The 27,135-nt window shown below is 32.8% G+C and overlaps 1 protein-coding gene across 2 annotated transcripts in view; it reads left to right on the forward strand.

Annotated features, from left to right (window-relative positions):
- The first annotated feature begins 588 nt into the window (after positions 1-588).
- The window catches only part of LOC139481146 (low-density lipoprotein receptor-related protein 6-like), a 28,071-nt gene continuing 1,524 nt past the window's right edge, over positions 589-27,135 (forward strand). The window contains exons 1-4 of one of the 2 annotated variants that reach the window (XM_071264261.1): positions 589-847; positions 9,065-9,236; positions 21,076-21,288; positions 22,577-22,692. In XM_071264261.1, the coding sequence (XP_071120362.1) occupies positions 724-847; positions 9,065-9,236; positions 21,076-21,288; positions 22,577-22,692 (625 nt within the window). In that variant the 5' untranslated portion in view covers positions 589-723. The remainder of the gene's footprint in view (positions 848-9,064; positions 9,237-21,075; positions 21,289-22,576; positions 22,693-27,135) is intronic. The other variant, XR_011654566.1, reaches the window with a different exon arrangement.

The following is a 27,135-nucleotide window of genomic DNA, read 5'->3' on the forward strand; positions in this document are numbered from 1 at the left end:
TATGTGTTTGAGTGTTTAAAAATAAACTACAGTGTTATTGTTGTTATTGTGAAAATTTCAGATTGAAGAGTGTTTAAACTCATGTTAAATAATTTATTAACACTAATAATTGATACTTCAAAAATGTTCTCAAAAAGTTATTAAAATCTAAAACTTTATCTAGATTAGTAGATTAACAAAACGTTCATAAAAGAGATACAATAAAACCAGAACAGTAAATGGATTTTACTCTAAAATGTCAAAATAATGGCTACAAAAGAACTGTCCTAATTTTCCTCTATTCTTCTCTCACATGATCAAAATCGAATCTATTTTCAAAATTAAGACATTTGAATGTTACATATTGGTCAATTTATTTATGAGTGTTTTACAACACTTCATCACTATTTTCTTTTATGACCATCAGTTTTGAATGCCGGAGGAGGCCAAAGTGTAATGAGAGAAGGGCTCCTTTGATATTCGGGTTAAGAGTCTTGATATCATACTTCAACGATTCGTTATTACTACCAAGTCCTCTTTGAATGTTCCATGTTAATAGTTTTTATGTTACGCTTGAAAGATTATCAAATATTTCATAGTATTTCCATTGTGTTCGAGATAAGGATGTTGTGCGTTATGTAATATCTTTAAACAAACAAATAAAGCAATGTAAACCGGTTTTGTCTATTTTCATAACTCACAGTATTGACAAAAATTGAAGGTCAATTTTAAAAGTATAAATTCATGCATCTGCGACGATTTCAACAGTGTTGTTTTGTGAAGGATGTTAGTCGTATATATAGAAACATGGATATACAGATTTTGGTTTGCTTATTTTTGATGTATAATTTGAGGGTCATCTCATTATGTAAGTATTATTATATTATTTTATTTTCTTGGTCAATAAATGATCGATTTGATTTCTGTGTTTTTTTAAGTGAAATTCGCCGAACAATATTTTTTTTTATTATTCTTTGGTCGGGTTGTTATCTCTTTGACACATTCCCCATTTTCATTCTCTATTTTATTACATTTCAAATAAAATGCAGATTCTTGCTAAAATTAGATTATCGCCTGTTTTCATTTGATCTACTATATTTTCGAAAGAGATCTCGTCCACATTTTGAATCTTAAAGCTTTTAATTCTATAAAGTTGTCTTGTTTTAATTCGGCATTTGTCAATTCATGCAAAATTAAAGCGTATGGCCGTATCAAAATATTCTTCTTTCACCCAATAACAAGTAAACACTAACTATAAATACATATGGGTTTAGTCCAACTATGAACAGCAAGTGAACTTCATTACCACACATATTTGAAAGTTAACTTTGTTTCCTACTTTGTTTCCTCGACACGAAGTTAACTTCCGACCAGAACCGCGTTCTGTCAATTGATAACAAAAACTTTTTTAACCCTTCAAAGTTGCCCGATGTTTAGTACATGTAACACTTTGATTGGAATGAAAAATATCTTCCAGATTTACCTTTTAAAAATCAAAAGTATTGGAACAAACTGTTAAAAGACAACCAGCTTATACGTACATATATGACAAAGCGCATTCAAATTAAAAAAAAAAGTTTATTTTGAAAGAAAAGGCCAAGTGTCAACCGTTTTAAAATTTAACAGTCCTTTTCACTTGAAGGTTTAAAAACTTTATATAGAAACATATTTGATGGTATTTTAATTTTGTAATTCAGACGAAAGTTTTATAAAATATAACAATACAGTACATAATGTAATTATATTGACTAATGAAAGTGCTCTCTATTAAAGAAAATAATTGCATATACATGTAACGAACTGGTGAATACAAATATAAATAAAGCAGCAATATGGATTCCACTTTGGAACATAACAATGTATTATGTCAGAATGGTTTGTATGAAAAAACTGTTTATCCACATCAATCACACTTTGTAATTGTTCTTTGTAGGGTTTTATTCTCGATTGTCCCACTTTTTCAAATTTTAGAGTTCTGAATGTCCCACATGAAAAGTTCTAATTATCCCACATTATTTTTTTATTTGAAATGTTCTTAAATAAACAGTAGACTTTGTGTTTATTGTGTTAAAATAACAAGAGTTAATTATTACCTTTTCAAAGTATTATCTTTGGATTATATCCATTTTATTAATGTATTTTGTATTCTTTATTGTTGAACCTTCTACAATAATTGTGATTTATACTATTAATTGTGTTCTAAAATGCTTGATTGAAACCGTTTATCATACATTAATGAAGAATGAGTAGTGCTTGATATCTGATATTTTATGACTTTACATTATATTCTATGTTTGCTGCTTTTTCATATTAATATGTGCAAAATAAAATATTTTTTAATAATTATTTTATGTTCTTTTTTTCATATTTTACAAGAAAATGATTAATTACCTGTAATTACCTTCTTTACACTATAAAACAGATTAATCACAATCAAAACAATTCCCGATTGTCCCACAATTAAAAGAGGGACGAAAGATACCAAAGGGACAGGGGGAATTAAACTTCCCAATTGTCCCACAAACATCTTCCCGATTGTCCCACAAAATTTCACTACATTTTTACCTGTAATTTCAAAAAGTGGGACAATCGAGAAGACACCCTTTGTAGAATATAATCGACAGCAATACTGGTACAAAATGACTACTTCTAGTCCTAACTCAAAGTGTCATATTTTTCTTTTTATTCCAAATACTGAACCGGCATCCAAATCAGTAGTCTTCACTTATTAGGGTTGTTTGATAAACATATAATTTTTCGGCATAAATTAACCGTGGCCATATTTGTACTTCATAATAAACAGTTTATGATGGTAGTATAGTTACCTTGATTGTTTCTTTCTCATCGATTTACGAGATTTAAACATTAATTGACTACTTTTGCTTCAACTTTCAATTCTTCGTTACGTAATGATTGAATTTTATAATATATAAGATAGCAATAGTGATATTAAATGACTAAAAAAATCTCTCATCTAAAATTACGAATGCCAACATTTTTTTATTTTTTCCAAATACTGCACCAGCATTGAAATTCAGTTGGTTTCATTTGATAAACTCGGCCTATATGTCAAACCTTTTGAATTTGAAGTTCTCTATGCTCTTCAACTTCGTTCTTGCTTCGGCCTTTTAACTTTTATAATTCGAGCGACACCAGTGCGTTCTTTTGTAGACGTGATGCGCATCTGTCGTACAATATTATGAGGGTTCGGATGGGGTTAAATGATTAAAGAATAATGCCCAAAAAAAAAGAAGATTAGAGAAATGCGTTGTCTAATTTTTTGAAAATTAGAGAAAAAAGGGGTTAATTTTTTGAAGATTAGAGAAAAAGGGCTGAAAATTAAACTTTAATGAGTTTGGTTTTTTTCAAAAGTCAAGATGGTTTGTATATTTTGTCGAAACTTGTGAACCATATGAGGTGTATTTTTGGTTAGAAATTGATGGCCTCTTTGCAACTTGTGCCGCGTTGATCTATCATAAACACTCTGGTTACATTAGTTGGCAACGTATCAAATCAGACACATGATATTGATGGATCGTTTGTAATGACCATTTCAAACAGTCATGTCTCTAAACACTGACATTTTTATAACATTCTTTAAAGTTATAATCAAACCAAGTGTTTATATGTACTAAACAACAGGACTAGGTATACATTTCGATCCCTTTACAATGAATTGCAACCAAAGACAGCCATCAAACCAAGTCAAAGACTTGATTTTGTGGCTACGTCTTACCTGTATTATAAATCACATATCAACTGATAAAATCATTTTTTTTCTGAAATAGAATCAATTTTAATTGACATTTATTAACTCAATGTTGATAACTGAATTCAGCTTTAAAGGTTTCTTAAAAAGTTTGATATAAAAATAAAAAAATGAGCTATTATTGCCAATGAGTCGACATCTTATTATTGAGGTTGTTCATATGAGGTACGTCTTCTTTTCGCGCGTCAATCCTAATTAACCCAAGGTACAACTTCATGTTCAGGGACAGGATCAGATTTTGGAACATATGCTTTATTCATGTTACAAATTTTTAACCTTTACTTAACAGGAAATTTGCACTTTACCTCGGAAGAAGGGCAAAACTGACATCTCCATGGCCAAAAAAAGACAAACAATACTAGTATTACTACACAAAACACAAAATTGAAAACTAAAGACTAAGCAACACGTAAACTTCCAAAAACTTGAGGTGATCTCAGATGCTCCGGAAGTGTAAGCCAATCCTGCTCCACATGTGGCACCCGTCGTGTTGCTCAGGTAGCAAACACACTTAGGAGTTAGTTAGTTATCCATTCGTTTGATGTGTTTGAACTTTTGATTTTGCCATTTGATTGGGGACTTTCCTTTTTGAATTTTCCTTGGAGTTCAGTATTTTTGTGATTTTACTTTTTAAGAGTTTAGTTTCGCATTTTGGCCCTTGTGGATTTTTCAAATAGGAAACTTATTGTGTAATAAAATTAATTTTTAGACAGCTGTGTGCTAATTTAGCCTTCAAAGATGGTTTATAACAGCATTAAGATTATTTTTTACATGTTTTATTGACTGTTTTCTGTTTGACAATCCGTATTTTCATATTTTTCACCGGCAATCGCTCCAGAAATTAATGTAATGTTTACAAACACTTTTTTTTTACACGAAGTTTTTGAAAAATGAGACGAAAGACATATGATTTTCATTGGATTTGCTGAATGATATATGTACACAGTTTCAGAAAAGGTATTACTTCAAGCGATTGAAATTCTACTTTAAGTCAAATTTTGGGGAAATATTTGACATCTTTTCTCCCCTTTTAGCAATATTTTATAACAAATAAATGCAGATTGTTGCCATGGATACACCCAAAAGAAATTATATTTTACCATTTTATATACTGGATATAAAATCTATAAAGGATTCTGATTACATACATATGCCCATATATGACACAAACAGTAAGCTTGATATTGCAAAAAAGCAATGAAAAGGGGATGGTAAAATTTATAAGGGCAAATTTTAATATTTTTCCTAACTGTTTATTGCTACCTCATGTTAGTACAAACCCGGTAACATGTGTAATTCGGTAAAGGAACGGGATTGTAGTTACAACTTTGGGAACACATCCGCTGGAATCTGTGAAACGGATATTCCATAACGGTCACCAAACTCGTGGTAGCGTCCGTAAAATTTACGAAAGGTGATTTCAACTTCACCAGTAGAAATTCTTGATTTAAAAGCTTCTTTGTGATCAGCAACCCTCTATCAAGGAAATCATGATAGGAAATACAAAGCCGTGAATATCGTATTAATTGGGAGATATGTTCTCCGTATGAAGGGGCTGCTGGAATGTTGCTACATAGAAATGTAAAATTAACAATTAGGAAGCTAAAATCATCTTTTTTGTCGTTTTGTTTTCAACCGACACTCAATTTCTAGATGTAAGTCAAGATATGAGGCAGACTAAACTGTTTCGTATGTATCCTAATATTGTTAATATTTTATTTTACTTTTATATATCCATGTTTACTATGGGTACACTACTGCCAAAGGTTTGTCTGTTATTCGCAGCTAGATTGGATCTTATTTAATATGAACTTCAGGGCTAACTGTATTTGTCAATCTCATTGATAATAATAATAATTATAAATATATAAAAATAAAAAAAATAAAAAATGTATAGATATATATAACTATATATATATCACATATTGATGTTTTTGGGGTTTTTTTTTTATGATTTTCTTTTGTTTAACATAATCATTGTAATCATTGTAATCAAATGTACATTTAAATTTATCTTGATTATTCTGCTTGTAATGGGCGTCTTTAATTGACAATAAAAATATTGAATTGAATTGAATTTATCTCAATAATGATGGAATATTGGTTCTCATGGGAATGACAATAGTTTGTTGAAAAACACGTCCTCCAAAAGTAACAGTGATGGAAGATCCAGTTCTTCATTTCAGGTTGAAATTCCAACGGAACATATAACAGACCTATATTTATCAAGGATTTCCTCTTCTCTAGTGTCGTGGGTTATATGTTGAGTTTCAATGTGATTTGTCAATATCTTATTCATTTATCAAGCAGTTAATGTAATGTGATTTACACAACAAAAACGATAGCGTTATATATGTGGGGTCAACAACTTGTTTGTTATGGAGGTAGGAGGTAGCAGTGTGCAGTCAGGAGGTTTGGACCTGAAGTCGTCAATATTGTGATCCTGCAATAGGTGTTTGGAATTGAACATTTTATTTGCAATTGGTTTTGTTTTGGTAAAAGAAATGATTGATACAGACTGAGGTATTTTCGATTATTTATGATGAACGATATTGGCCAAGTTGACGGCATCGAGACCATTGTTGGCAAAGGAAAATTTAAGAAAGGATATTTTTTTTTTATTATATTTTCCAATACGAACTAGTTTGAAACGTTTGAGAATTGCAATATCTGAGATAATACTGTAAGTTTGTATTGGTTTGAATGAGGGTTTGTAACAGTGGTTTCCAAACATAAGTTGGAAAAAGAATGAAGTCTTGAAAGGGGTTATGAATAAAGTTTCATGCGAATGTGATGAATACATAACGGGTTTTGTATAAATGGCAGCAGGTCATTACTAAAGACATCATGGAGAGTTGGGGATGTATAATGACGATACCCATGATTACTTTTACGTCGACCCGTAGAGTCGAAAATATTCATCACTTTTACCGAGCTAAAGGAAGGACTAGATAGATTACCTATACCATCAATTTCGTAATTGCAACCAGAAGGTGTCGCAGTTCCCAAGTGTCTAAGGAGAGGCGTTGCAGGATGAAGATTGTTAGACCTTGTTAAAAATCATATATTAATGAATTTTAAAGCTTAAAGAAAAACACTCACCTGAAAACAACTTAGTTACCGAATTAGACTTACCAGCTATGCTTACCTCTCCAGAGCTTCTGAATTCATCCTGGTTTATTATGACCGTTCGATATCTTCAATCTTTAGTTTTCTGTGTTGCGTTTTGTGTTCTGTTGTTATCGTTGAATGAAAATAAAATTGAGCAGGGACATGATAGAAAGTATGACTAAGGTCCACGATGCCACTTAATCCATATTCTAGTACGTTTGAAAATTATTGAAAGATGAACATGTCAAACCATAAATACTTCACTGTTCGTCTTGAGAAAACAAAATGTATTTCAAATGCAATGAAAAAATTAACTGTATGATAATTGAATTTTATATTTTTATAGTGTTGCAACTTTCAAATATAAATCCTTAAATAAAATCGTATTTATTGTTCGACCATCTAGATAAGAAAAGAGTATTTGCATGATCATGGAAGGTCGATTCAAACTCATTAGATTAATATGTAGTTCTTCTTAAGTAACCAAAATCTTGTGAAACCTGCATGGCGCTTAAAAGCAATGGTGATGTCTTTATCAAAAATAACAACAGATATTGATAAATTTGAAAAATCGAGACAATTGGTTGTTACCAAACGTGACTTATTTCCGATTGTGACTGTTTTGCTGAGTGTGAATTCGAAATGCTGTAAGACGTGTCACGGTATTTTGTTATCTAAAATTCCTGTATTTAGTTTTGATGTTATATTGTTTATTCTCATCGGATATTGTCAAATGTCTTATTGTTTGTAGTTGTAAATCTGATTTTTTTCTGTTCTATTCGTGTGTTTGGGTAAAGATAATTAATCATTCAGATCATTTTTAAGATTTTAGTTTGGGTCAACTAAACTTACACGATGCATTTAGTTTACAGTTTCATTTAGAAGAAATACCAACATACATGTAGCTAGATAAAACAATTAAATATCTTATTACTACAACAATTTTATGTTAATAAGTATTGTAATTGTCATTGTTATTAATACATGTAACATCAGTATTACAAACCTAATCTTGAACTCTATACTATTTTTTGGAAATATTTTGAAATTTAATTGTGACGTCACGTTTGTGCGTCGATGTATTCGGCTAACATATAATACGTTGTTCAGCTGTGCTGTTGGTTTTTTTTGCTGATTTAGGTTGTTTTACGTACTGGTTTTTATTCTGTGGTTAGTCAACACTTTAGTGTTAACATTTATATCAATTATATATTCATTTTTATAAATTAAATGTTTGCATAAGTATGAATTATTCTAAATACTGAGGATTTTCGTATCCAAGGCAGATTAACTTAGGCAGCAACCATTTGATTTTGGGGGGGGGGGCTTTGGGTTTTTTTGGAAAAAAAAAGTTTGTTTCCAGTTTTTGGAGAAAAAAATAATTTGTTTTTGAATCTGAGAAAAAAAAATTCTTTGTTTCACCCTCAGCTGAAAAAATAGATTGTTTTTCGCCGCAGTTTGCACAGAAAAAAAAACCATAGCCCCCCCCCCCAGAAAATCAAATAGTTGCTGCCTTAGCCGTATTTGGCACATTTCGGTCATCAGAGCTTTTATCTTTGTTTGGCTTTCATTGCTATTTTGACGGACGACTACGCGTCTGGCGTATTAAGTTATAAGCCTGTTATCTTCAATAACTATTACCTTGTCGTAATGTTCCATTTGTATTGTTTATTTGTGTGTTTCTCTGTTCTGCATGTTCTGCCATTTATTTGTACTGTAGTCCTAGCATGTAATGTTGTCATTTTAATATGTTCAACATAGCCATAAAAGCGGGAGGCAAGCCACAACACCAGTAAACCCACCATTTTTTCTTAAAATATCCTGTACCAAATTATGAAAATTTCCATTTTTATATTATAGTTCGTTTCTGTGTGTATTGCATTTTAGTGTTTCTGTTGTGTCGTTGTTCTCCTCTTATATTTGATGTGTTTCCCTCAGTTTTAGTTTGTAGCCCGGATTTTTTTTTCCTCAATCGATTTATGAATTTCGAACAGCGGTATACTACTGTTATCTTTATTTGTACATATTTTAGTTCTAGTAGTTAAAAATATCTTCCAAATTTGTCTAATAAAACTTTCTTTTTATACCTGGTTTGTGCGTTACTACTCGACTACCTCCACTCAATGCTTAAAGGAACTGATAGTTTACAAACCTCGGAAGTTGTAGCAGCACTTGGCCTTTTATAATTGAATGAATTTGTTTCAGCTTTCACGAGGAAGATTTTGTTTACAACCGATGCCTTCATTAAGGAATTTGACGTTGAATCAAACAATGTGACAATTCTGGCCGAACTATCTGATCGATCGTTTGGTATGGACTATGATGATAAAAACAACTATATTTATTTCACAAGACACTTCGCTGCCGATATAATGAGGTAAGCATGTACTCATAGGACTTTCTTGGAACTCATTTCCGAAAGCCGGAATTTTATTTTTCAAATAAAAATTCAATACGAGTTATTTCCGTTATTTGGGAGTATACTATTATAAAGATAAAGATAAGATAAGATAAATAATGGTTTATTAAAGTGTCTAATATTGATTTATAACAAAATTTCAAAACAACTTCATAAAAAAGATTAATACCCAGCCTATAAAGACTTACTAGACGCTGTCTAAATACAGATTTACTGCTATATCGAGAAATAGTGAGAAGTAAACATAAAACAATGTGTTACCTCAATATACAATCATTTTCAACTTTATAATCCGGTTTGAGTGCAAGTATGTTTATAGAAAAAATAACAACTATATTTATATAAACCAAACTTTATCTTAAAATTAACACTGATTTTTTTTGCCGTTGATAGTAGACTCTTTATAAATCATCATTTTCGCAAAATAGTCTTCTACCAAACTAAGAAAGTAACCTGCTTCAAATTATAATTTCAAAGTAAAATTCCTAATTCCTGAAATTACTTTCGGAAAGGCCATTTACAGCAGTGAAATTAAAAGAGAAATTCAAACTTATCAATTTGAACAACGACATTACGTGGATTTTTTTATGATTTTATAGTCAATGTTGATTTTGCAGTCAGGTCACAATATTTATTATATGTTTTACCAAGATATGCCTGGCTCTATTCTTCCCTGTATTTCAAACCTATTTGTGCAGCTTCTTATTATTGTGTTATTCGACACAACATAATAGTTTAAGATATCTAATTCTGAGATGAGTTTATTTCATAAAGGATCTCTTTTGTTTATCTAATGCACCCGAAATTATAAACCTAAGTAGGTTTTTAAATTAAGGTTCTATTTAGTAACGTATATTCGGAATGACTAATGTGGCCCACTATAGGTTGCACTTTGTAAATACAGCTGTTTCTCAAACCATGCCTCTTTTGGGGAGATATAGACTATTCATAGATAATTAATTTTATTTACATACTGGTTCCAAGTTCTGATCTGTAGGATGCATCTCATAGAGACATAACTTGGGAGTGTAACCAGTAAATACACATGTGAATATTGTTTATGTTGAAATATGTGGTAACCCTACAGTCGAGGTAGGGGTAGTTAAGAAAAAAGTGTTAGTTTAAACTCTTAGAAGTTTAGAAGGGCATATAAAAGTTGAAAATATGCCGCACAGCCCTATATTTTTACCTTTGAAAAAAATAGTAGTGCGTATGAACTTTTTTATTCTGGGATATGAGTTTTTCAAAACTTCATAGTAAAAGTGATACAGTTTTAGCCGTAAGGGAAGTTTCTATGGGAAAATGCATTGTCAATTTTTACAGAAATGCAACCTTTAACTCTAGTCTTTATAATGTAAGACATGTCAGTCACTGGACGTAAAGGGAGCAATCAATCGTTCAGCTTAATTAATTTATTTATATAGTTATTAGTCTTAATTGGATAAAGATTTGGAACATGTAGCTGCATATTACACACCTAAATCAAACGGTGATTTTTATCTCGGATTTTTAATTGTACAATAAGTTAAGGAAAATTTGGAAGTTTTCAAGAGCGTCCAGCGACAAAAATGGGATTTTTTCATCATATAAATATTAAATCCTTTATTCAAGATCTTGCAGCTCCTACTCAGACTTTGTAAAACGTCATCAGTGTCTGAGTAGAAAGTTGATGAACGAGGGGTATGTCCAAGAACATCTCGTCCTTTTTCTAAAAAAGTTCATCGGAAGGTACCAAGACCTTGTTGTTAAATATTCCGTATCAACTTCACAAATAATACACGATGGTCTTGATGTATAGATTCTGCGTGCTGATTTTGTTTATCATCTTAACAACGTGTTATATTGTTCTTTCATTTGTCTTTGTTCTATTATTGATATTACTTTTACTGTTGGATTGTTTTATGTGATATCCGTTTAACGTGGCTCGGTACTTAAACATCCCGTGAAGGTGTTTGTATTATCTTTCATTTTTTGCTGGTGTGTTTTGTATATGCGACTCTTTGTGTTCTTTGGTTTTTATAACGTGACTCTGTACTTTAAAAGATCCCGTCAATATGATATTGTTATATTGTATGTCATTATGATATATCTCTATTATGAATAAGAAAATACGTTGAACCACAAACGTCAAAATTATTCAATCGCGTAGTGGAATGAAGTATTTGTAGATTCTTATAAATTCTATACAACTTTTGGACTATTTTAAATCTCGGTCTACTTCTGACATTAATTCTTACATACTTTGATTTTTTAACCCTGTATGCTAACATTGCCCTTGTGGAATTTTTAAATTGTTTGTATATGTTCCAGACCATATGAGTATTTGGACCGTACGCGTACGGTCCGGACCGTATAAGTATATTTGTACGGTCCGACCATACGCGTACGGTCCAGTACGAGCTGACCATACATGTTATTTGATCATATGGGTTAAATTGAAACAAGCATTTATCACAATCTTTATTTTTAGTTTTAAAATTGTTATTGATAATTTATTACAATTAAATAGATGAAATGAACAAACGAACAATTGAAATTAAGTATTTGTTTAATTTTATATCTGAATCCCATTTTGGTACTCTCGCCCAAGGTGACACAATTCAAGTAACGTAATATTTTTTACATTTTCATGTATGCAGTTCATGCATATTCCTTTGCATTTGCATTTTTTTGGTAAAGTTGCTAAATATTCTAAAACAATTGACGTCCCACATTATGTTTACTTCCGATATCTTCAATTTCAGTGGTCATAATTCAATTAATGCATTACTGATCGACATGCTTAATACAAGAGACTACCAGATTTAATTAGCGTGAATTTAAAAAAAGTTAAAATATAAAGTTTTTGTTTCAATTACAATTGAACCTTTTTAGATTAATTTGATAGTTAAGTTATGTTGATCTGCTATATGCATTTGTAACTAATAAACTTGACCAACTTTTTAATATTAGTCAGACCGTACGCGTACGGTCCGACCGTATGAGTATTTTGAAAAGGTACGCATACGGTCAGGCCGTACGCGTACGGTCCAAATACTCATACGGTCTGGAACATATATACATTGAACGACAAATTTATGTGACGTATAAATTTTCTAACGTCATACACGCGAATCAATGAATGTGTTTGTAGATAGATGTTTTTTTGTGTTCTGTTAAATTGTTCCTTTTAAAATTGTTACACGATGGTGACTGCTGTACCCATATTTTGACTATTTTATGTATTATGTCTGTTTAGTTCACGCATTATTGTAAATATAACGGAATTTGATGAGACTGTCATCAAAGTGAGAGGTTTAGCGCTTTAAAACCAGGTGTAATCCAGCATTTTCTACATTTGAAAATGCTTGTACTAAGTCAGGAATATGACAGTTCTTGTCCATTCGTTTTTTATGTATTTTGTCATTTGATTTTGCCATGTGATTATGGACTTTCCGATTGGATTTTTGTGATTTTACTTTTTGGCATGTATAAATAAATACTTTGCAAGTTTTTTTCTCATTTGATGTTTCATTTTGCATTTTATTTTGCTAGTTAAACGTAATTTTTATCTTTTCCTTTTTCTAAGGTATGAATTATTCGAAATACTAAGGATTTTCTTATCCCAGACATAGATTACCTTAACCGTATTTGGCACAACTTTTTGGAATTTTGAGTCCTTAATGCTCTTCAACTTTGTACTTGTTTTTGTTTCTAGCTATTTTGATCGGAGCGTCACTTGTGAGTCTAAGGTAGACGAAATGCTGGTCTGGCCTATTAAATTATAAGTCTGGTACCTTTGATAACTATTTACACCACTGCTGGTTGACGTTTCGTCCACGAGGGTATCACCAGCCCAGTAGTCAGCATTTCAGTCTTGACATGAATATCAATTATATGGTCATTTTTATAACTTTACTGTTTGCAAAAGTGTGAATTATTCGAAATACTAAGGATTTTCTTATTCCAGGCATAGAATACTTAGCCACATTTGGCAAAACTTTTTGGAATTTTGGGTCCTCAATGCTCTTAAACTTTGTACTTGTTTGGCTTTCTAACTATTTTGATCTGAGCGTCACTGTTAAGTCTTACGTAGAAGAAACGCGCGTCTGGCGTTCAACTTATAAGCCTGGTACCTTATCATGTGTCTTCTCCAATTTGTAGAAAATATAGTCAATAATCTAACGTATAACTCTCTAAATGGACAAATGACTCGACGATCAAAACAGGTTTTTTACAAGTGTCCCTGTTAAATTCATTAACCAATAAATGTATTTACTAATAGTCTACTCATTTAAAATATTCATTGACACATAAAAGTTTCTGTCTACCATTGCAGTCCGTTTGTCCACTTGATATCTTTTGAAAGTGTTGTCGGGTTAATGTATTACCATCTTTGACATTTAATTAATGATCTATAAAAAAAATTATGGGAACAGGCGTTACATGTTGCCTATCCAAACAACTATGGGAAAAGGGAATAGGACTGCACAAAAAAGTGATAAAGGGACTATAACTCCTATGTGTGAGTGAATCACATTTACATTCATGTAAGCATATTTGCAGATCTTATCCAAGTGATACAAAATGAGGGTCTTAGTTTATATCTTAATATATCAAAGATTTAGTACATGCAAAAATGAAAAACTCATTTAATAATTCAAACAATTCCTAAACATTCAACAAGTTATCGTCTGAAGAGAATGAAGCTGTGCGGTTACTTAAAAGCAGAGAAGAAATTATAATAAAACCAGCAGATAAAGGTAGCGCTGTTGTCGTCATGGACAAATGTGATTACATCCAAGAGGCAAAACGTCAACTCTCTGATGAGAGATTTACCATAGCTCTAACAATCCTAATCTTTCAACGACTCTCCGTAGACAAAAAGAAGACTACTGGATTAGACAATTGGGAACTGCAACACCGTATGGCTGCAATGACAAAATTGATGGTATAGGTATTCTATCTAGTCCTTCGTGTAACTCGGTGAATGTGATGAATATTTTCAACTCGACTCCTCAACGTAGACGCAGTCATGGTCATCGTCATTATACATCACCCTCTCTGCATGATGTCTCTATTAATGACTTGCTGCCATTCATACAAAAACCGTTAGGTATTCATCACATTCGCACGAAACTTTATTCATTACGCCTTTCAAAACTTCATTCTCTGTTCAATTTATGTTTGGAATCCACTGTTACAAACCCTCATTCAAACCAATACAAACTTCAAGCTATAATTTCGGATATTGCAAGTCACAGACTTTTCAAGCCAGTTCGCATTGGAAAAGATGAAAAAGAGAAAAGATATTTTCTAAATCTTTCCTTTGCCAACAAAGGTCTCGATGGCGTCAACCTTGGCAATGTCCTTCATCATAAATTAGTTCAATCGAAAATACCTCCTTATTTTAAAGACCAGTCTGTACCAATAATTTCTTATACCTATACCAAACCTATTGCAACTAAAATTTTCAATTACAAACGCGTTTTGCAGGATCTCGATATTGACGACTTCAAGTCTAAACCTCCTGATTGCACTTGTGCTAGTTCCCAATTCACATATAATCCCGCTGGCCACGTTATTACCGGTGACCTTAACATTGTTAATAACACTTCTCTACGAAACGTGTTATCGAAAGGTCCGAAATATCGTGAGCCTAAATCCATCAATTGGAAATACAACTTTAAAATTTTGATGGATTCAGTCGAGGATTATGCCAGGCAATGGGCTAAGCGCGAGAAGGAAGACGTAAACACTCTATCCGAATGGATAAAGGCAGTGAGGTCCTTAATACAAATCAGAATTAAAAAACTGAATGGGTCCATCAATGCCCATGCTACGTCAATTTTTTAAAGACCCAAATGTTGCTAAACACCTATCCGACCTCCATGATAAATATGTTGTTGTCCCCACAGACAAAGCCCCAAATAACATCGTTTTTGTCTGTAAAAGTCATTACATTAATTGCTTGATAAACGAATTAGGTATAGACAATTCACTTGGAAACTCAACATATACCCTCACGACACTTACCAAAGAGGAAATCCTGGATAATCATAGGTCTGTTCTTTGTTCCTTTGGTATTTCAACCAAAGATGAAGAACTGGATCTTCCATCACTGTATTGGATACCTAAACTACATAAGTGTCCTTACAAACAGCGGTATATTGCTGGGTCTTCCAAGTGCTCCACAAAACCTCTTTCTAAATTATTAACATCCATTTTATCAGCAATCAAAGACGGGCTTCAAAGTTATTGTGAAACTGCCTATTCTAGAGGTGGCGTGAATCAGATGTGGATACTTAAAAATTCCAAAGATCTTTTAGAGTACATACAATCTAACTCTCTTTCATCTTGTAACAGTATTAAAACATATGACTTCTCTACTCTTTACACAAGTATTCCACATTCCAAACTTAAAGACAAATTAAAAGAGTTGGTATTACTTTGCTTCATAAAAAAGAATGGCCAACGTAGATACAAGTATCTTGTCTTAGGGAGGGATAAATCCTACTTTGTAAAGAATCACTCTGATTCAAACAAAAAATTCTCTGAAACCGATATTATCAAGATGCTTGATTTCTTGATTGACAACATATTTGTTACGTTCGGAGGACGTGTTTTTCAACAGACTGTCGGCATACCAATGGGAACAAACTGTGCCCCTCTACTTGCTGACTTGTTTCTTTATTATTATGAGGCTGACTTCATGCAGGAACTTCTTAGGAAGAAAGATAAGAAGTTAGCAATATCCTTTAACTCTACTTTCCGCTATATAGATGACGTTCTTTCACTAAACAATTCAAAATTTGGTGACTATGTGGAACGCATCTATCCCATCGAATTGGAGATAAAGGATACTACAGATACAGTTAAGTCAGCTTCATATCTTGACTTACATCTAGAAATTGACAATGAGGGTCGGTTGAAGACAAAACTTTACGACAAAAGAGATGATTTCAGCTTTCCAATTGTGAACTTTCCATTTCTAAGTAGCAACATTCCAGCAGCACCTGCATACGGGGTATATATCTCTCAATTGATACGATATTCCCGTGCTTGCATTTCCTATCATGATTTTCTTGATAGAGGGTTACTGCTCACAAGGAAGCTATTAAATCAAGAGTTCCAAATGGTGAAGTTGAAATCATCCCTTCGTAAATTTTACGGACGCCATCACGAGTTGGTTGACCGTTATGGAATAACCATTTCACAAATGATATCGGATATGTTCCTCACGTCGTAACTACAATTCCCTTCCCTTTCATGAATTTGACCTACCGAATTAGACTATTTACCGGATTTGTAATCACATAAGCAACACGACGGGTGCCGCATGTGGAGCAGGATCTGCTTACCCTTCCGGAGCACCTGAGATCACCCCTAGTTTTTGGTGGGATTCGTGTTGTTTATTCTTTAGTTTTCTATGTTGTGTCATGTGTATTATTGTTTTTCTGTTTTTCTGTTTGTCTTTTTCATTTTTAGCCATGGCGTTGTCAGTTTGTTTTAGATTTATGAGTTTGACTGTCCCTTTGGTATCTTTCGTCCCTCTTTTATAGGAAAGACTCCACCCCTCAACTCAACAAAGAATTCACCACAAACCTGAAAAAAGCATGTGTGGTCATATTGATGAAGACACATTTAAGTATTTAAAACATGAAAATTCAAAGCCATCTTCTGCCCGAAATACATAAAGTCAATAATCCAGGTAGACCAATTGTTTCCGCCAATGACCACCATACAGAGAAAATATTAGAATTTATTGACTTTCATCTCAGACCACATGTAGAACATTTACCATCCTATATACAAGACACCAACACATTATCTTAAGAAAATGGAATCTTTGAAACCTCTCCCACCTGAAACGATCCTTGTCTCGCTTGATTTTACCTCCCTCTATACTAACATCCCCATGACGATGGAATTGAAGCATGTAGGGAAGTCTGGAACTCTCGTAACACCTGACATCCACCATCTGAATGTCTCATCCAGCTTCTAACTTTGGTATTGCAATGCATTAACTTCACATTCAATGGTGAACACTTTCTCCAAGTTAATGGAACATCAATGGAAACAAAGATGGCCCTGTCTTATGCCAATATTTTTATGGGGAAATTAGAACAGAGAATTCTCAATTCTACTCTTTATCAACCCCTCTCTTGGTTCCGATTTATAGACGATATTGACATGAAATGGGATAATACTGAACAAGAACTAAATTTGTCCATTCAACATGCCAACGATGCCCATCCCTCAATAAAATTCACATATGAAATCTCTGACTCTCAGATCACATTTCTTGACACTACAACAAAAGTGAGGGATGGAAGCATATTTACAGGTATGTATTGCAAGCCCACAGACAAATATCAATATCTATCTCCTTTGAGTTGTCATCCTCAACATTGCACCAAGAGCATTTCCTACAGCGAGGTCATACGATTAAAAAGGATTTGCTCCATCAACGATATTGCAAAATAAAACGACTACAAGAACTTCGCAGTCACATAAAACATCGAGGCTACAAAAAAGATAAGACATTGATAAAGGTTTGTCTCGTGCTAACAACATCAGCCGAGATGAACTTTACATTATAAAGACAGAAAGGTCAACAAGAGGATGCCTTTTGTGTTGACTTACCATCCACAATTTGACAACTTATCACACCTAATCCGCGAAAGTTGGAAAGAAATCAATTAACAGCCTAAACTATCGAAGATCTTTCCCGAGCCTACTATACTGGCTTTCCGTAGGCCCAAAAGCCTTAAAGACTAGCTGGTGAGAGGTTTTAACAGTCACTCCACTTGTATAGAATACACCATATTTTGCAATGTAAATTGCAAGACTACAATTGTTGTGTATCTCCTACAGTGCAGATGTGGTAAACAGTATGTTGGCGAGTCAGAACAGCCGTTTCCCAAACGAATGAACGGTCATCGTAGCGACTACCAATGCAAGCCAGACCTCCCTCTCAGTCTACATTTGAGAACGCCTGGCCACACTAAGGTAGATCTCAATCGACTGACCATTACAATCATTGACCACAACTCTGATTGGTCTAGGGAGTATAGAAAAAAAATTGGATAAGAAAATAAAAAAACTCTAATTATTACTACATTCTCTGTTTCTTTTTCTTTACCTTACTCATCTCTAAAATAAATTTGTTGAATATACCAGTTTAAATTGCTTAATTTTTTGAGGGATGTAAAAGTACCAAGCCACGTTCAACTAGTTAACCTAAGTCAAAATTTATTATAATATTGTAACGGCCTTTTGTTTGCGATTTTTGAATACGCAGCCCCTGTTGTAACTATTCTACCGTTGTCAAATTTGAAATTTAGATCGTTCAGTGCTGTTTATTTGGAAGTCTTTACTGACGCAATCAGTCTTGTAATATCATAACTGGCGTCACCGTTAAAGTTTTAGAATTGTGCTGGTTCATATCGCACATTGTTATTTTTATTTGAAGCATATATTTGCAGTCTCTGTTTTAGTTAGCCATAATACTTATATCATGTTTAACAAATTTTAAGAATGGTGCAAGCGTCTTAAGGTAGATGGGTTGTCTAAATTATAATCCATAGAATTTTTTTATAATTTGCCAAAATGTACTTTATTTCATGCTTTTTAAAGAAAATTAATAAAAAGAATTGGTCAGGGGTCTTATTTTCACGTTACACGGTGTTCAAAATTGATAGATTTTGTATAGATTATGCATGAAAAACCCATTTTTTTGCAATTAAGCGTAAACTACATATTATGTGACAACTCTACAACAGATTTATCGATCGGATCACCAGCAGTGATGGTGATACATGGCTGTGTACATTCTGTATATACAACTCGTCTAAACATCAACCTAACAATGTTAGATCTGTAAATTTGCTTTCGCATGAATATTCAATTTTCTCATATTTATTCACCCATGGCGTTACAATATGTTTAAAAAAAGGTCGTAAAACTTTGTTTTTGAATAGTTTTTATCTTTATTTCTTAAAACCTTGACTGAATATCTGAATATTCTAAAGCTCCTTATTCATCAAGATCTGATAAAGATGTTTGACAAGATGTTAAAAACTAAAAGATCACTTTCGAGTTATGTCCATCTCAAAAAAAGATCTTCAATTATGAGCGATTTTAAGACGAAACTATCCACAGAAAGGGGACCTGTATTATTTTAAGTTCATCAAGCGTTTTCGTGATCGTCATTATGCACGATAAACTATAAGTAATGTTTTTCCGTTGGTAATTAATCATAATTTAATAATGACAGCAGTGCTGATTACCAATTATAAGAATAATTTGCCGAATTATTCATACACTATAGCATCATTTTGTCAACCGCTTCATCAACATTGGGAGAACGTGACGTCGCGCCTAAAAGCACGAATAAAGTTCAATAAAACCAAAGCAATGAACTCGAAAATGGGCTGTTGTAAGAAGAGATGTAACTACATTTTATTCTATCCTAAAGATTAAAGATGATGAACACATATGGCAAAAAGTTTCGCATCCGTTTGTTTAATTTCCGAATAATATAAGATGTTTAAACAAAAACATTCTTAAACAGAACTGTATTGGTAAATTGGGAATGGGATCTGTAAAGGTTTATCATGTTTATAGTTAACTGATTGATAATATGAAGAGTCTTTATTTTGAGATCTTGAAATTAAAAAGTATAAATATATCCCAAAATTTATAAAACCATCACACGGTGTTTATTTCCAGCTAGCAAAATGAAATGCGAAATAATTCAATAATTAAATAATGTAACTGTCAATTAATCGTTACTGACTCCAATCAATTATATAACTGTTTTTCTATATATCTGATGACATAGTTGTTTGTTTTTAAAAAGGTTTAGATAATGACACAATGTAGACTGCTGTACCTCAATTTTGACATTTTTACATATTATGTCTGTTTGTTTTGCTCACACATTTGCTAGCCAAAATGCCAGTTTATTTCTAAAGAAAACACGTAAACTTATAACGTACAAGTACACACCTGTGATATCGCGGGTCCGTGACTGAATTAAAGTATATAACTATGCCTAAGCCTTATTTTAGTAACTGGTATTGTCAGTCCTTTGATTATGACCCGTGTATATAGCAAAATCCTAAATACACCATTTGATGGTGCACCTGTCAAATGCGGAACGTACAGAAAAGGTAATAGCTGAGTATACTATTTGTATCGGTATCGGATTCGACCCGGAAGTTGTTAATTATTGGCAATATTAATTATGCTGAAAACAAAAGGGTCTGGAGTGGTGTAATTTTTGATCTACACCATTGTCCTATATTAGTTATAAATAGAGTTGAATTCTTTGATTTGTCGTTTTTACCCGATGACGGCTGACAAATTGGACCTCGTAATTTTAGTATTATAAATTGTTATAAATATCAGGTAAATAAACTCATGTTGAAGAGCATTCATGACCGAAATTCCTAAAATATTTGCCAAAGTCATCTATTCCTGAGGTAGAAAAGCCTTAGTTTTTCAAATGTAATTCGTGGTTGAAATATGATTTTTACAATATGCATTCAGTACAGAGAAGAATTACTACAAACATGACTAGAAACGACATGACCGTTTGTTTTAGAGTCAGCAGAGTAGTAGAGTCAGTATTAAACACTTAGATCTACCTAACTCCATTTGGCAAGATATACTTTATAAGTTTTCGAAATGGAGAAAAAGGTTCACGTTTTGTATTTATGCAAACAAAACTGTACTGTGATAGAATAACATCAAATTTTAAACATTACAAGTTGAGAAATAAGGCTACTAAACACTTGTTTGTTTTATTTAGATTTCGTTACCCATCACAGAACTATACGTTTCAAACAATTTGCACAACAGGAATTAACCCAGGAGGTATAGCTATAGATAACGTACTTGGACATGTGTATTTCGCTCACGATAACACCAAGATCTCTAGATGTAACCTAGATGGATCAAATGCAGTGGATATCCATACAAGTCTAAACGGCCCTTTTGCTTTAGGACTCGATGTTAAAAATGGGTATATATATATATCCGTTGGTAATGATATCTTTGTGCATATAAACAACTTCAAAAGGTAACTGTGTCATCCTAAACGAATCAAGATTTGTTTTTATTATCTGGTCTACAGATCTGTATATTGAATAGCCTCAATATTAAGTAAAAAAAAATTGAACTAATCAAGACCTCTTGGTTGATTTAAAAGAAAGGTGGAAGGCACCAAATACATAATCAAACTCATTAGTAAAAACAAACTTATTATGCCATAGCTAAAAACAAAACAAATAACAAACAACATAAAACTGTCTACAAAACAAATTATAGAATACAAAGAATCCCAACAAAACATGGGAGCCGAATTCCTCTGCTCTAAGAGGGTAAAAGATCCGGATCTACAAGTGGAACCTGGCGGGTGGATTTTGTAAGTACAAACCCAGTGATAAGTCTCATAACGAGAAGAGGACTTATTCTTTGTCAACAATTGCAACATATCCATCGTTATCTGTAAAACAAATATTCCATAACGGTCAAGCAACTTGTGAAGGCGTCCGTAAAATATTTGAAGGGATGGCTTTAACTTCATTATTTAGATATCTTGGTTTTATAGCTTCCATGTAAGTGGCTAACCTGTATCAATAAAATCATGATAGAAATGTCAAACTCTTGAATATTGTATCAACTGGGAGATATCTACCCTATATACAGGAGCTGGAGTATTGCTACTTAGAAATGGAAAGTTCATAATTGAGAAGCTGTAATCATATCTTCTGTCCTAAATTTTGTTTTCAAATAAACCTCTGTGCCAATTTCTAAATGCAAGTTATGATATGAGGCACATGTAACTACATCTGTTTTATCCTTTAAGTAAAGTTTGTTTGAGTAGATATGTTCAACATGGTCACCAACCTTTGAATTTTGCAATTATAGGAAATCATGTATAAAGTTGAACGTAAAGTTAAAGTATAATGCGAACTTCTTTTTATTCATATGCATAACAAGATAAATTCAAAATCTTTCAAAAGTACTGCATTGTTAATATGTATATCTTTTTTTAAAGATAGTTCGACAAATATGTAATGAGACTATATAATGCTTTGCACTTGTCTCCTTTTGGTGTGTAAATTCATCAGAAATTCTATATAGTCTTACAATTATAAGTCATGTTTATCTAAATATGTAGTTTAAATTTGGCCGTTTTTCATTCTACGATTGTTTTACTTCTTTTAAGCAAGATAAACATTTGTTTTCAAATCTGTATTATTTATATAATGCATTGTTATTAAATATACTTATTATATGTCTTTCAGGTGGATGTATTTTTCAGAAAATGGAGTTCCACGTAAAATGGTAAGATCAAGATTTGATCTTTCTCAAAGGCAAGACATTTATACCCAATCATTCGTAGCTTACAGCCTTGATCTAGGTATGAGAATATCGTATGATTATATTTCATAAACATTTAGTAGTTCTTTAATGAGGATGGATGTTCATAAGGAAACACAAATCAATTCAGACTCAGTCTACGGCAATACTTCTTTCGGATATTGATAACCACCTAAGCGTCCTAATCCACGTTTGATTAAAGTAAATGTTAAATGAATGTCCGGAATATATTATTAAAGTAACTGTTGTTAAAACTGAGTACATGTAATGACTTGTGGAACAATGTTCTACTCTACTGCCATATTACATCGGTTAACTAGAGAAGCTGGTATATAATTCCAGGTGGTTGGCCATTATGTTATCTGTGTTTAAGATCACCACAGATGTATAACAATTATGAGATGTAGTATGATGGCTAATGGGACCACTTTTTACTAGTTCAAATGGCGTAGAAATAAGCCATGAACGTATGGCCGTTAACAATGAAAATGACCCAGACCGTATGGTATATTAATGGTCCGACTAAAAGCATGTAAACACTTAATTTTGAGTGTAAATTCACATTGCGATAAGACGTGTCACGGTACTTGTCTATCCCAAATTCATGTATTTGGTTTTGATGTTATATTTGTTTTTCTCGTGGGATTTTGTCTGATGCTTGGTCCGTTTCTGTGTGTGTTACATTGTAGTGATGTGTCGTTGTTCTCCTCTTATATTTAATGCGTTTCCCTCAGTTTTAGTTTGTTACCCCGATTTTGTTTTTTGTCCATGGATTTATGAGTTTGAACAGCGGTATACTACTGTTGCCTTTATTTATTCAGAAATAAAAGCGTAATCATTACGAATACAGTTGACTTAAAACAAATATGAAAGACATGAACCGGTTAAAACCATCGAATTATTGGCTCCCGACTGGGACAGCCACATGTGGCGGGTTAAAACATGTTCGTGCGCGTTGAATCCTTCCCTTTTATGGGAGAGTAGAGAACAAGTTTTACAGAATACATCAGAATAAACTGTGAAAATCAGTTGTGTGGGTTTTTGTGGTTCAGTCCTGAGTTTTTGATGTTTTAATATTCATGGATTTTCCATCGCTTTTTATTTCTTTTTTTTTTGTTGTTGCTATAGTGTATTCAGTTTTTCACGAGTATTGAGTTTTAAACGTTTCCTTCTGCCTCTTTAATCATAATAACAGAAATAGAGTTTGAATTGATTAACTTATGGAGAATTATATATCCCTTGAATCCTTAATCAAGCATAATGCTATTGATCAGTTACATATTCAGTTCCTGGCTCAAGTAAGAGGTTTTAAAAGAATATAAACAATAGAAAAATCAAATTAAAAAAAAACAGACTTTAAGGTCAGAGAAAAATTCGAAAAGATAGTCTAGAAAACTTTCAATGCTATTTTTTTATTGTTTCTGTTAATCTTTCTAGAAAATTCATTGAAAAATGTAAAATAACAAAAATTCCTAACTCCAAGGAAAAGACCCTTATCAAATTGCAAAATCAAAAGCTAAAACACATCAATTGTCATATTCATAGTCATGACTTGGTACAGGCATTTCCTAATGTAGATAATTGTGGGCTTACATGCTAGCTAAACCCCTTATATGACAGTCATATAAAATTCCATCAATTTGACAAAAATCTGTGTACAAAACAAAATGACATAATAGGTAAAAATGTCAAAAATTGGTACAGCAGTCAACAGTGTTATAATCTTAATCACTATGAAAATAAACAAATTTATCAACAAAGAAAATCAAAATGGTATATATAATGAGCACATATGCAAAACAAAACAAATAAGGATACCAAACAATTACCATAACACAATAGCACAATGGGGGATGTATAAGTACCGAGGACCAGGACGGTTAATTGGTAGTCATATTGTTGATTGTTGAATATAAAAAATAAGGAGATGGGATATAATTGCCAATGAGACAACTCTCCATCAGGGAACAAATGACATAGAAGTTAACAATTGGTTTACCGGACGGCGTTCAACAATGTTTCTTTTATTTAATTGAAGTACATGTATAGCCCGTAGGTATTATAAGTCGTCTATGTCACGGGGTTTGTCCCTCATGTTGTATGATGTGACAGAAGAATATATAAACGTACTTAGTTATAATCTCCTTTTCATTTATTATTTTTGTAGTATGCATTCGTGGGATAAATTCGCACGTTGTTTTTGTATATATAATAATTGCACTTACATTTGGTTTTTTATAATACGTCTCCATCTTATGTTCAATACCAAGTAGGTTCAATTATTCTAGATTTTATCCCAATGGGTGACATGATCGAACGTTCAATTTTGTCTCATATCTGAAGGGTTACACGTAATGACCTATGTAAGAATCGTTGTTTGAATTTGAAAGAATTTCTCATTAACATTTTTTCTCATACCGAGTTTCCGGATAACAATGAAATAATGAAATTTTCCTCAAAATTTCAATAATAACGTCTTTCATATAGACTTTTTTCAAGTGTTTCATATTCAAAGACATGTAACTGTAGTTTAAGTTCTATGTTGATCAAGCAATGACATTTGCGTGCTTGTTCCGGTGTGTTGATTCCCAATTGACTTTAATCCTCTTGTGTTTCTTCCTCATTGATTTTTACTCTCTTGTGTCACTTCCTCGTTAACTTTAACTCTCTTGTGTCTCTTCCTCGTTGATTTTTACTCTCGTGTGTCACTTCCTAGTTGATTTTAACTCTCTTCTGTATCTTCCTCGTTGACTTTAACTCACTTGTGTTTCTTCATTGTTGATTTTAACTCTCTTGTGTCTCTTCCTCGTTGACTTTAACTCTTTTGTGTCTCTTTCTCATTGACTTTAATTCTCTTGTGTCTCTTCTTCGTTGATGTTTACTCTCTTTTGGGTCTTCCTCGTTGATTGTCACTCTCTTGTGTCTCCTCCTCGTTGATTTTTCTCTCTTGTGTATCTTCCTCGTTGATTTTTACTCTGGTGTCTCTTCCTCGTTGATTTTGACTCTCCTCTGTATTTTCCTCGTTGACTTTAACTCCCTTGTGTCTCTTCCTCGTTGACTCTATTTCTCTTGTGTCTCTTCTTCGTTCATTTTAACTCTCTTTTGTGTCTTCCTTGTTGATTTAAACTCTTTTGTGTATCCTCCTCTTTCACTATAAATCTCTTGTGTATCTTCCTCAATAATTTAACTCTCTTAATTGTGTCTCTTCCTCCTTGATTTTTACTCTCTTCTGTATCTTCCTAGTTGACTTTATCTCCCTTGTGTCTCTTCTTTGTTGAATTTAACTCTATTGTGTCTCTTCCTCGTTGACTTTAACTCTCTTGTGTCTCTTCCTCGTTGACTTTAACTCTCTTGTGTCTCTTTCTCGTTGACCTTTACTCTCTTATGTATCTTCTCTGTTGACTATAAATCTCTTGAGTCTCTTCTCCGTTGACTTAAACTCATTTATGTCTCTTCCTCATTGACTTTAATTCTCTAGCGTCTCTTCCGTGTTGACTTTAACTCTCTTGTGTCTCTCCCTCGTTGATTTTAACTCTTGTGCAGCTTCCTCGTTGATTTTAACTCTTTTGTGTCTCTTCCTTGTTGACTTTAACTCTCTTGTGTCTCTTACTTGTTGAGCTTAACTCTCTTGTGTCTTTTCTTTGTGGACTTTAACTCTCTTGTGTCTCTTCTTTGTTGACTTAAACTCTCTTGTGTCTCTTCTCTGTTGAATTTAACTCTATTGCGTATCTTCTTTGTTGATTTTAACTCTATTGCGTATCTTCCTTGTTGATTTTAACTCTATTGTGTCTTTTCTTTTTTTACTTTAACTCACTTGTTTCTCTTTTTTGTTGACTTTAACTCTCTTGAGTCTCTTACTCGTTGACTTTAACTCTCTTGTGTCTCGTCCTCGTTGACTTTAACTCTCTTTGTGTCTCTTTTTTGTTGACTTTAACTCTCTTGTGCCTTTTCTCTGTTGACCTTAACTCCCTTCGGTCTCTTCCTCGTTGACTTTAACTCTCTTGTGTCTTTTCTTTGCTGACTTTAACTCTCTTGTGTCTCTTCCTTTTTGATTTTAACTCTATTGTGTCTTTTCTTTTTTTACTTTAACTCTCTTGTGTCTCTTCCTCGTTGATTGTAACTCCCTTGTGTCTCGTCCTCGTTGACTTTACCTCTCTTTTGTCTTTTCTCTGTTGACTTTTACTCTCTTGTGTCTCTTCTTCGTTGGTTGTAACTCTCTTGTGTCTTTTCTCTGTTGACTTTAACTCTCTTGTGTCTTTTCTCTGTTGACTTTAACTCACTTGTGTCTCTTCCTCGTTGACTTCTTTAATTCTTTTGTGTCTCATCCTCGTTGTTGACTTTTGTCTCTTTCAATGTATAAATATACTTTAATTTATGAAAGTCCAAGCAATACTAGTATTATCATAATTTCGCTATTTCATTTAATGCTAATTTTTGTTTTTAATTTAAGTCATGAAATCGTGGATGAATTAAAATCCTATCT

This window comes from Mytilus edulis, chromosome 7, assembly GCF_963676685.1.
Source record: "Mytilus edulis chromosome 7, xbMytEdul2.2, whole genome shotgun sequence".
In the NCBI taxonomy this organism is placed as follows: domain Eukaryota; kingdom Metazoa; phylum Mollusca; class Bivalvia; order Mytilida; family Mytilidae; genus Mytilus; species Mytilus edulis.